At 36.1% G+C, this 12,329-nt stretch overlaps 1 protein-coding gene across 1 annotated transcript in view; it reads left to right on the top strand.

The window, feature by feature from the left end:
* LOC145683534 (uncharacterized) overlaps positions 1-12,329 on the top strand; it is a 72,652-nt gene that overhangs the window by 37,839 nt on the left and 22,484 nt on the right. The window contains exons 3-5 of the mRNA XM_081754878.1: positions 249-486; positions 3,607-3,699; positions 7,247-7,360. Coding sequence (XP_081611004.1) covers positions 249-486; positions 3,607-3,699; positions 7,247-7,360 — 445 coding nt within the window. The remainder of the gene's footprint in view (positions 1-248; positions 487-3,606; positions 3,700-7,246; positions 7,361-12,329) is intronic.

Genomic DNA, 12,329 nt, shown 5'->3' with positions numbered 1-12,329 from the left:
TTAAATCAAATTCCATGAAAGCTTATTACTTTGTTTCTAATAAAATTATTCACCTGAAGGAGATTAAATCAAATTCCACGTAAGCTTAACACTTTGTTTCTAATAAAATTATTCCTCATATTTTTTGATCACACCTCGTATCTTAAGTTAATGTAATGATATAATTTCATACCATATAATGTGTTGTATTTTTGCTCACAAGCTGTTTGCGATACTGAAATAAATATTATTATTATTATTATTTCTAGAATCGCGAGTCTTCAGAAGTTTTAAAGAAGCCTATCAGGAGAGTTACATTTAATTCAAGGATTTCAGTGCGTGATTTGAGAAATACCTCCAGTCTTCTCTCGAGAGTGTATCTCAATCGTTACTCTAGATCCGTAGAGAATGCAATTGAGGATGAAGGGTTCGCCTGTGATGATGGCACTGAGAGACGAAGGACATTTCAGATTATTTCTGCTCCTCCTCAGAGAGTACAACACTTTGGTAAGTTATTTAAAAAAAAAAAAAAAAATTCTTTTGGCAATTCCTGCCTTCAAACTAACGTACTGAACTCATTAGTAAGAGGAATATTTTATCGACTTAACTTGGGGACCATTATTTTTTTTTTTTACGAAATACTAAGGAGATTAGGGGTGCTCACAAGGGGGGAAATGACGCCAATGGCGTCATTAAGATTTGGGGGGGATTTTTTAAATTTTAAAGAATTAAAATTGCCTCACTTCATGCAGAGAGAAAAAAACCGTAAAAGCTAGTTACTCACTCAATTACTACATTATTATACCAAAGAGAAAAAATAGTTAGCCTACTAACAAAGAAAAAACTAACTAACTCTATGGTCTATGGAACTCGGAGGTTTAATGCCGCGTTCACAAAATCTCTCCACTGACTTCTATCCTTAGCCAACTGGATCTAGTTTCTACTTTGTATTACTATTTCTACGAGATCCAGCTTAATATTCTAATTCCATCTGCGCCTAGGTCTTCCTAATGGCCGTTTTCCGATTGATCTTCCAGTTAAGACTTTGAAAAGCGTTTCTACTTTCTTCCATTCTAGCTACGTGACCTGCCCACCTAAGCCTCTTAGACTTGACGACCCTAACAATGTTGGGTAAACCATTAATTATGTAGTTCCTCATTATAAAGTTCCCGCCATTCCCCATTCCCGTTCCTCTTGGGTCCCAATATTCGTCTCAGGATCTTGTTCTCAAATACTTTCAGTCTATGTTCTTCCCTCAGAGTAAGCGACCATGTTTCACAACCATACAGAACAAGAGGCATGATTATCGTTTTATATATTTTATGCTTCAAATTTCTCGACACAATTCGCGACGACAAGAAATTTTGAACTGAATGGTCCCGACGCACTTCTATGTGTTTGTGTTTAGTTTTCTCTACATTTACTTCTAAACCCAAGTCACTGCCAGCGTTTAATAGGAAATCTGCATTCCTTTCTATTTTTCTCCTATCATCCTCCATTAAATTTACATCATCAACATACGCCATAACCTGGTGAACATCGTTAAACTCTAGGCCCTGGCTTCTATCTTTGATTTTCTTTCGACGATTTACTTAACACGCAGCCAAAAACTAATATGCGCGAAGAAAGGGAGATACATACCGCAGAACCATATATTCCAGAACCCAGAACCCAACCGAATAGAAGTAGAAATCGCGATAAAGAAATTAAAGAAACACAAATCTCCGGGTGTAGATGAAATTCCAGCTGAGTTTAATTTTAGCTGCAGGCGAAAAATTGTAGAACTAGATACACAAACTCATTCTCGTTATCTGAAACAAGGAAGAATTGTCACGAGTGGAAAGAATCAATCATTGTTCCAATTCACAAGAAAGGTAACAAAATTGTCTGTAATAATTATAGAGGCTTTTGTCCTCTGTCAACATCCTATAAAATCCTGTCAAACATTCTATTAGTAAGATTGACTCCATACGCAGATGAAATTATTGAAGATTAGCAGTGCGGATTTAGGCGAAATCGATCAACAATCGACCAAATATTTACCATTCGCCAAATACTCGAAAAGAAGTGAGAATAAAATACCTCGGTACATCAACAATTTATTGATTTTAGAAATGCATACAACTCGGTTAGGAGAGAAACATTGTGCAACGTCCTTACAGAATCTGGAATACCGATAAAGCTAATTAGGGCGAATTATATCGTATTCCAGGCAAGGGCGTCGATCATGGGGGGCGCCCCTTCAAAGCTGATGTGGGCCCCCCTATTGTATATATGAATATACAATATTTGGCAAAGTTTGAATGCAATTTGTCTTTAAAATCCTCATATATATACCTTCTGCATCTGAATACCCCCCCCCCAAATTTACAGAGAAATCGGCATACTTGATTCCAGGACAAAGCTGAATAATGATGGCGACAACTCATCTCCTTGCTTCAGGCCATTCTCGACGTGAAAGCTCGAAAGGTCCTGGATCCGTCCCTGGTCATCACACCAGCGGCTTGGTCATTCTAAACTATTTTACTGGAACATATTATATTGGTTCGTTTAGGCAGGATTTCGTAGGGGAGGGATGTGACATGAAATACTGAAGACCCTTTAGCTCGATCTGTCTAAAACTACTTTACTGGCAACATATATTGGTTTGTTAGAACAATAAAATGACGATAACTGCGTAAGTATTTTAGTAACATACTATGAAGAAATCTCGAATAAAAGAATAAAAAAAAAGTACTGAAAAAGATTTTACAATATTTAAGTTCCTTCCTCTATTCATTCAAATATAACCATCTTGGTTTCATTTTGACCTCAACTATTATATATATATATATATATAAAAGTACATATCCATTATCCAATAATCCAATATTGTCTTGTAAAATATTTTACAATATCTGCGTTCCTTTTTCTGTTGAATCAAATGTTAACAGAACTTTCTTTCCACATAAATTTTTTGTTTTTATTATTCCGTCAACTATAGTCTGTTCCAAGTGACAGGTTAAAGGAGCAGTAGAGAGAAGCGATGACGAAAGTTATAAAAAAAAAATGTCAACGCTGTTACAGAACGGTACTATGCTTTCGAGAGCTTGAAATTACCCTGAATAGCAGAATTTCTGAGAATTCCGTAACTTTTCCAGAAATTTGAAATTCTCTGACTTTTCCAGGACATCATCCTAATTCGCCACCATGTATCTACTAATACAAAACTCCTCATAAGAAAGAATAACCAAAAGCTTCCAGTAACTTTTTATTTTATTTTTAACGCTGAATCTTCTATTTTCATTTCTTTTTATTTCATCCTTCCTTATTTTTTTTTTATTTCTGGTATCGAATGGGGGGGGGGTCCGGATCCCCCGGACCCAGCCCCTTGGCTACGTGCCTGGCTGTATTGACGCAGGAGGAATGAACTTGGAATAATAAATATTATTACATTATCTTTGTTTGTTTGCTCACAATAAAATCAGTCTCACTACGTGATTGTGAGACGGTGTATATTGTAAATTTTGCGTTAATATAAGTATTGTTAAATAACCTTATCTGTTGTTTTGTAAACTTCTTCATTTAATATACTTTCATATAAAGAACAAAAATATAACTCAATTTCCTTTATTGTTCTTCTTTCAGAATGCTGCAGATGCTTACTTTATCCGCGTCGAAGCCAGAAGATCTTACGTTTACCTCGTTCTAATAAATCAACTAACTCATCTGTGTCTGTGGGTAAGTCAGATTTAATTCAATATACAGGGTGAACCAAAAGTAGATGTTCAGAAATGATAACATATATTTTGAGATTTATTGGTTTTCTGAACTAACTGCAAAGAAAAAGTTAAAGTTAAATAAATGAATTATAAAATTTAATATAATACTACACAATTGTCATAGTTCTAATAAACACCATTGCTCTAGTATAATCCTAAAACAAAATCTATAGTACCTACTGTTCATCTACTTTTGTTCCATCCTATATATTGGTTATTCATACAATCGCCACCATAATTGTTATATATCCAATGTACTAGGCTCACACTCAGAAATGTTTGTTAGGAGAGGTTGGTTGGGGGTTGGTCCTATACTACAAGCTAATACGTCTATGTAGCAGTAGTGGTTCGTGGTCTGTAGACGCACCGGTTGCAATATCAAAGATATGTAGGTACACACAAGTGTTCCCCTCTCCCCAGCGTTCTTGAATCTTATCCAAAAAATAATCAGGAAATATGAAGAAAGTCTTTTTAAACTCTATTTGTATATTTATTGATTAAAGTATATTCTATAATATTGATTTAATATATAAGCTTCTTCCTTTCTTTCAAACAATACTATTAATGTACATTTATACACTATTTATATACAAAACTTCTACACTCACGTTATTGAACAAGAGATCAATCGAATATATAGCATGTGTTGTAAGCCATGAACGATGACGTTAACCCAAAAAGAAGAAAAAAGCAGGAAAATTGCATATATTCATGCACGCAGTTAAACAAAATTATTTAATTATATAAACTATGCATTATTTCAAAGCGGAAGGTCTTTTTTTTTTTTTCATTCTTTTCGAGCTTTAAATTTTTCTATGACTTCATTGAAATCTGAAATGCTGTACGCCAAGTTTTTCTGAATAGAAAGCATCGCTACGGCAAATATTTTCTGTTTTATTTTCTTTAGGGTACAGAAACACCTCTCTCCTCCAGCAATATGCATTTTGCTAGCATTTCTTTGTATGAATATAAGGGACAAGAAGTCAATTTTCAGTAACCACGTATTTTTGTCTGCTGTTATACTATAAAGAAGCATGAAATCTAAGATTTTTCCCCTCGAAAATGAAAAAAAGAAATTAACATTTCAACAAATTAGGCTAAAGAAGACAGATGACTATTGAAAGTGAATGATTTGATTTTTTTTTTTTTTTTTTTTTTTTTGCTCTCCGCCGGAAATCGAACACGAGATCATGTGCACGAAAGACACAGAGCTAGGAATTAGACCAGTGGTAGGACTTTTTCTCCTTCGAGACATGATTTACTAAATATTAATATTTGGAATGATTTGTCAGTTTTCAATCAATGGGATTTAACCGTGAATTCGAAATCACTGAATTTGATGCTGAAAATACCTTGAATAGGAATTTCTCTTTTGGGAATAGTAGGAATATATTTTAAAGTAGGAAGAAAGAACAAATTACGATTGCAAGCACTAGATATTTCTGGTATTATCGATGTTCGTTTGATTTGATTTGGTTTACCATTCATTCTGTACATCATATTACATGTATGTTTGACTATTGAGTCTTCTTTATTTTAGTTCTTAACTGTAACAATGTTTTAAATTGGAGAAATTCTGTGAAAACAATATCAAGCAACCTCTTAAATACAAAATGAATATGTATACTTCTGTTGCCGGTGTCTATGCTTAGAACTTTACTGTAAAACCACCATAATACATAATCTCGCTTCTCTCAATGAGAAAATGATAGAATCTGTGGGCCATTACACCACGTCAAGCCTGCTTGCATTGTTGGTCCTAAAGTTACGCCGCTTTTTTTTTTTTTTTTTTTACTACTAATCAACCTTTCTTCTCAGGGGCGGCTTTAGGATTTTAATTTTGGGTAGGCCCGCTCCCTCGCTTATGGATACATATACACATTTGATTGATTAAAGACAGTAGGAAATTACTTTTACAGTAGTGGTTGATGCTACTTGTTAAATAATTATCTACCATTAATATAAATAGTGGAAAATATATTTACTATATTAATGGTAGATAATTATTGTATATTTTAGCGTTTATATATTTTTCAAAAGTTTTGGTAGACCAGACATACTCCTTAAAGACGCCACTGTTTCTTCCTGAAACTTTTGTCCGGGAACAGGATCAAAACGGGCTAAACTGGATAGCAATTCAATTTTCTTAGCTTCGGCGGGAACGCTATCCAACTTTGGGAGGTCAAAACTCCCCCAATATTATGCCTGTAAGAAAAACTAGTACTATTTGTTCTTTGCGAGTTCGTGTTTTGTGAATAACTTCTTTCTTCCAATCGTCTGAATCTTACTCACCCTATAATTTGAGTCAAGGGCTGCCAAGCGGAGGAATATGTTACTATTACAGAAGCTGACTATATACCAGTTGCGGAGCAAGACGCAACTGGAAGCGGACAATACGGGAACATAGCAGCGATGTAAGAGTAAATCCACTTCCCCATGTTAAGAAATGGGAGCTCTTTGTCATATGCTCAATGTTACTGCTTCCAGTGGTAACGCTCGCTGCAACTGGAAACGTAAATATCTCTTTTCTTTCAGTTTTCTAAATTGAATTTTTTAGAAATGCATCAATACTGTCCTGCGCTCAAGAGCAAAGTTTATTTATTTATTTATTTATTTATTTTTACTGATACACTACTTAATCCTTAGGAGAATCCTAAGGTACTCACGCAACAATTTTTGTACAGGCAATTTGGTTACGGGCATATAATATGAAGTACTCATTAACTACCTGTATAAAAATTGTTGCGGAAATACTGTAGGATTTTGAAACATGTATTTTTTGGATAGAGCACATATTAGTTCCTTAGTAAAGTCTTGACCCTACGGTAGGCCCCATAGTTTTGGAGCTATGGGCCTTTAAATTTCATTTTTCATCTTTTCGTCAGCCTATAACTCCGAAAGAAAGCATTTGTGCACCCAGGTTGGTCTATACTTTTCGTCTTATATTGGTTTCAGGAATCATCTCCCAAACGTTGTCGGTGTTGTTTTGAAACACCCTGTATACTTCTCACACAAAGCTAGTTTGCACAACAATTCACTATAAAACAGAACTACTAGTTACACTGTTCCCTTTCTGTAAACAACAACAACAACAACAAAAAACGGTTGGACCAATCAGGGTTTGCCAAATATTCAAAACAACCAATCAGGGTTTAGCAACCAACCAGCCAATCACAATTGAAGCCATAGACTGACGCAGATTGGACCTCGCCATTGACCAATCTAACTCCGCCCTCTTGGTTCCATCACCTATATAATGAAGGTTTCTGTTTTTGGTTTCTCATTATTTACCCTGAAGACAAGAACAATGGTGTCGATTCTCGAAACGTTGGGCGACGTGGAATTCACCTGGCTGATAGCCCAAAAACAACTATAGTCATCATGACACCAGGAAAACTTCAGTTCTTATTTTAAAATCGTTTACGTTAAATGATATTAAAATTTGTAGAATGTTATTGTCACTTTAAACTTTACCTTACAATACACGTATGTTTGTCTAATTGCAGGTACAGAAGAATCGCTTACGGACGAAGAATCGAATGAAGAATTACAAAAACTTAGTATTGTTATGGAGGAAGTTAGTGAGGTCTGGATTTACCCAATTTGCATCAACGATGAAGGTATTGTGATTTAGGCTGTATTTACGTACAACTCCGTTAAATCGTGGTCATTCTAAGTTATATATCTTTTATCATGACTAGAGACCGGATGCTTAGGCATTAAAAATCTGGAAAATAAACAGGCAAATAGGCACTTAAAATTTAAAAATAGGAAGTAAAATAGGCACTAAAATAACTCGAAATAATGAAAATAAATACTCAATACAATTAAAAAATAAATTCAAATTATAGATTATGTTCAAAGAATATATAAATATACCTCTTTTATTGATATCTTCTTTTACTGTATATAGAAAAAGGAGCATTCTTTACAATACTTTCACTACACATAATAGTTCAAACTTTATACACTTTATCTGTACACAGTAGTTCAAAAATTTTACGGCATCTTATTACAAAAAGCGACCTCCTTTCTTGAAACACTAAACTATATATTTTCCCCAATAAAGTCTTATTTTAAAGAAAATGCTTAGAATAGGCAACATTAGGTACTAAAGAAATTGTTTGGGCAGGGAGGGACGAAATAGGCAAAATAGGCAAAAATAAAATGGGCTTAAATTAAAACTATGACTTCCAATATAATCTTTAAAACGTTATTTTTAATCATATCTTTAATATTAAAGAATAGGCATTTTGCCTAACAAACTGGTCTTTAATCATGACACTACTTCATACAAAGTGGTTAGAGCAAAGGGAACTCTATAGCACCGAGGTTATATGAGGCAGAAGCTATTGTAAAAAAGAAAAAAAAAAGAGGGATCCAACCCATTACTCCAACTTGTATTTGACCCAAATACCTCAAATCCCGAACCAAAGAAGCTCTCATGTTAGCCTGATGGTAACAAAAAAAAAAAAAAAATCCCAAAGGAAGCTGTGCTAACTATAGAAATTGGAGGCGGGAGATGGAAAAACATGTACTTTGGTTCCTGAAGTAATGGGTTATGAAATCTGGGGTTTAGACTTACTCAGGACTGTATTTCACTTTCTTGCAGCCCCGGCCATTGAAAACATGTTGCCCCATCAGCAGGGCCCAGATATTGTTGACAAGTCAACTTTTTTCTGTTACGCACAGGGCGAGGGTAGTTCAAATAAAAACGTTATCCATCAACTTAAGGTTCTAAAAATATTTTTTTAGGGTCAACGTTTGATCGCTTTTTGCCGTTTTGAAGTTTCAGGTCATTTTTTTAAATATTTTAAGGTAACTTTTAGGTCACTTATGATCTCTTTATTATTTTTCTTGTACATAAGGAAATCTTAAAATGAACACTGTTTACGGATGTGAAAAAGACGAAGTTAAATAATCTCTCTTCATGCTTCCTGACTATTGGAGTGGAAAAACTGCATTCTTAACAAGCTAATGAAAACTAAGCTGTAAATGGTTGACGAAAGGTGGGGGTTGGTAGGTGGCCAAACAGATAGTTTTGTATTATTGACCACAAAGGATGTGGTCACGTAAATAACTAACAATGGATTAGAAGACATACAAAGATTTTAAACGTTTTTTTTTTTATCTATTATTCTCATGTATACAGTCTACGCTTTCAAGCATCTATTCTTTAAGTGTGCTTCGTAGTTTCAACTCGGGAGTGAATTGACGTTTTCAGTACGTACAATGCCGTACAATGGACTGATCAATAGACTGCAACTAACTGAAGCAAAACTTTTTTGAATATGAATGAGAAATGTTAACTAAAAATCCAATAGATATTTAAAAAATATCAATGTTTAACGAAATAAACATTTTAAAAAACGCAAGTCAATTTTTTTGAGAATTTTAGGGTCATTTTATAGGTCACTTTTTAGAAAACTTTAGGTCAACAAGATCCGGGCCCTGCTCATCAGTATCAATAAATACCTGTGTAGAAAATTTGAAACAGTGAAGCGATTAATCAATATTTAAGTAGAAGTGGAAGTAATAAACTATATGCAATACTATGTTTTTTAGTAATAAAATTAATAAAATTATGGCTGATTTGAATGCTTACCAAAGGGACGTCACTGGTTCACTGCAGAAGAGGGCAAAGGTTGATCATAATCAGCATTAGTGTAGTCAATGTTTTTCAAATTTGTGGCCCTAAGTCTAGGCACGTCTGCCGTACGCAGGGGTAAAAGTAAGGGGGAACGCGGGGGGACGTCGTTTTCCCACATTATAAAAAATTACAATGGGCAAAGATAGGTGCGGGGTACGGCGTGACGTCATGATTCCCCCTATACACTGTTTGAAAAAGAACTCCCTAGTTTTAATGTGTCTAGAATCTGTACAAAGTGACATACTCTATTCTAGTTTGTGGTGTTCGATTCATCAACTCTCCAATTTTGGCTCCCCTGCAGTTGACAGGTCTGCTTGACCTTGAGACGGCACCAGTGCTGTTTTTTTCCCTCTGTTTCCTCAGTTCAGTCCAGGCAAGCGTGCAGTGCAGAGCAACTCAGCAACAATGTGTACTCCGCAACAGAAAGTGCAGTGTGTTATTTGGCTTGTGAAAACTGAGTCAGTAATAACAGTGCAACGTAATTTTAGATGTCAGCATGGTGGTTAACCACGTACAGCAGAAACTATCCGTCATTGGCTAAAGTCTTTCAAGGAAACCGGTAGTGTTTTAAAAGCAAAATCACCAGATAGACCGAGAACTTCTCAAGATGTTGTTGAACAGATCCGTGTTTCTTGTGTTCGGAGCCCGAAGAAGTCATTGGCCAGACGTAGTCTATAATTAGGAGTGCCTAAAGGTACTGTGTATGATGTTGTGCGTAAAAGACTTAAGTTGCGCGCCTACAAATTGCAACTGTTACATGAAATTAAACCTACTGATAAAATCGAAAGATATGAGTTTGGGTTGCTGACTTTCTACACAGAATTGATGATGATGTCAATTTTTAAAAAAAGATTCTCTTTTCTAATGAGGCTACATTTCATGTCAGTGGAACAGTTAATCGTCATAACTGCAGAATTTGGGGGCCAGAGCATCCACATGAAGTTATTCAGCATCAACGTGATTCTCCAAAACTTAATGTCTTGTGACGTCTGATGGGAGATCGTGTGATTGGTCCTTTCATTTTTGTATAAAAAAAAACAATAAACGGGGACGTTTACTATGGCATGCCGACAGAGTACGTCTTTCCCCAAATGGATGATATTGAGGCGGAAAAGAGGCTTGTGTTTTTCCAAGATGACGCCCCACCTCATTACAGTGACCATGTGCGTGCGGCTCTTGACACTCACTTTCCAGGAAGGTGGATAGGCAGGGCTGGCCCAATACCTTGGCCATCACGAAGCCCAGACTTAACACCATTAGACTTTTTCTTTTGGGGTCACATAAAAAATGTTGTGTACAGTGAAAAGATCAGAGACATCAATCATTTACAGGAAAGAACCGTCGCGGCGGTTGGGACAGTTACACCTGAAATGTTGGTGAATACGTGGCGAGAAATGGAATATCGTCTCGACGTGTGCAGGGCCACAAATGGATCCCACGTTGAAGTCTACCAACATTAAACAAAACTTGAAGGAATTCTCTTTCATGATATGTACTCATTGATATAAGTTTTCATTCATTTCCCAATTAAATTTATACTTAAAACTAGGGAGTTCTTTTTCAAACACCCTGTACTTTCAAATCCATTTTTATCCTTGGCCGTACGTAAATACAGGTCTGGACTTACTGGCTTTTTTTTTTAAAAAAAAAAATCGATAATTACTAGATTATACGAGAATTAGCTTTAGGCTGAATGGGGACTTCGCCCCAAGATCCCTACATTTCCTCAGCTTATGGCCTCGCATTTCATATTTTAGCTTTTGTATCCATTCTTCGTACGACAATAATACGGTTTATGACATTATTTCTTGCGAAAAAATTGAGCCCCTTTCTCTCTTCAAAGTGAAATAAAAAAAACTCATGCCGGCCCCAATTGCAAATTGTGTTGAAAAATTCATTTCAAATGGTTCATTTCCACTTTTCCCCTGATAATGAGACTGATGAGCTGGAAGTCATTTTTATATATAGAGAGAGAAAAAAATAGAATTTGCCTCCTTCTCTTGTCAAAAGTAGAATTTCTGAAAACGATGTGACATATTCTCAATTGTTTTGAAGCAGAAGTTTACATACCAAATTTCAAATCCCTAACAGGCCCGCAACAAGCCACAGAGGTTTGGGGGGCCATGGATATATTAAGGGGGAGCCAAGTCATTAAAAATTCTCTTACACATATCTAAATTGTGTTTCTTGTGTTGAGGTCTGGAGGGGCCACGAAAAGTATAGGGGGCCAGGCTCCCCTAGCCCCCCTCTGGTTGCGGGCCTGATTCCTAATATGTCTCTAATCTTGTAGAATTTCGACATATGCCCATCTTATCACAATATTTCTAATTCCTTCCATCTTTGTTTATCCCTTCTAGGAGAAATATCAAAAAACGCTGGGTAAATTTTCACGTGAAATCTTTCAGAAACTTGATTAAGGATTACAAATTAGATTGAGGAGTTTTCGCATGTATGACCATATAACGCTCCACGGTAATCACTCTGCCAGGGCATTGAAAAGCGAGAAAGGATTAGGGAAAGAAGGAAGCGGGTTGGGGCCATTATGGGAGGTACTATCCCGGCCTACGAATGTGGAAAATCCAGGAAAACCTCCGTCACGATGGCTGTCCTGAAAAAGCTTTTGTATTTTTTCGACCGAGTCTCTCCATCGGGGATTGAACCCGAGACCGCTAGCATCAAAGGCGAGAGCGTTAGCGATTATGCTACACGGGTCAGGGGTAAAAGTGCAGGCACGTAGCCAAGGGGTGGGTCCGGGGGGTCTGGACCCCCCCTTCGGAACCAGAAATTTAAAAAATTAAGGATGAAACAATAAGAAACGAACGAGAAAAAGAAGAGTCAGCGTTAAAAATATAAAGTTACAGCAAGTGTATGGTTACTCTTTCTTATGAGGAGCTTTGTGTAGAGGAAACTGTGTGTGTGTGGGGGGGGGGGGATCAAGT

Source organism: Thermobia domestica, chromosome 4, assembly GCF_964235325.1.
Source record: "Thermobia domestica chromosome 4, izTheDome1.hap1.1, whole genome shotgun sequence".
Classification (NCBI taxonomy): Eukaryota; Metazoa; Arthropoda; class Insecta; order Zygentoma; family Lepismatidae; genus Thermobia; species Thermobia domestica.
The sequence above is the reverse complement of the archived record's forward strand: the minus strand, read 5'-3'. Positions and strand labels throughout refer to the sequence as shown.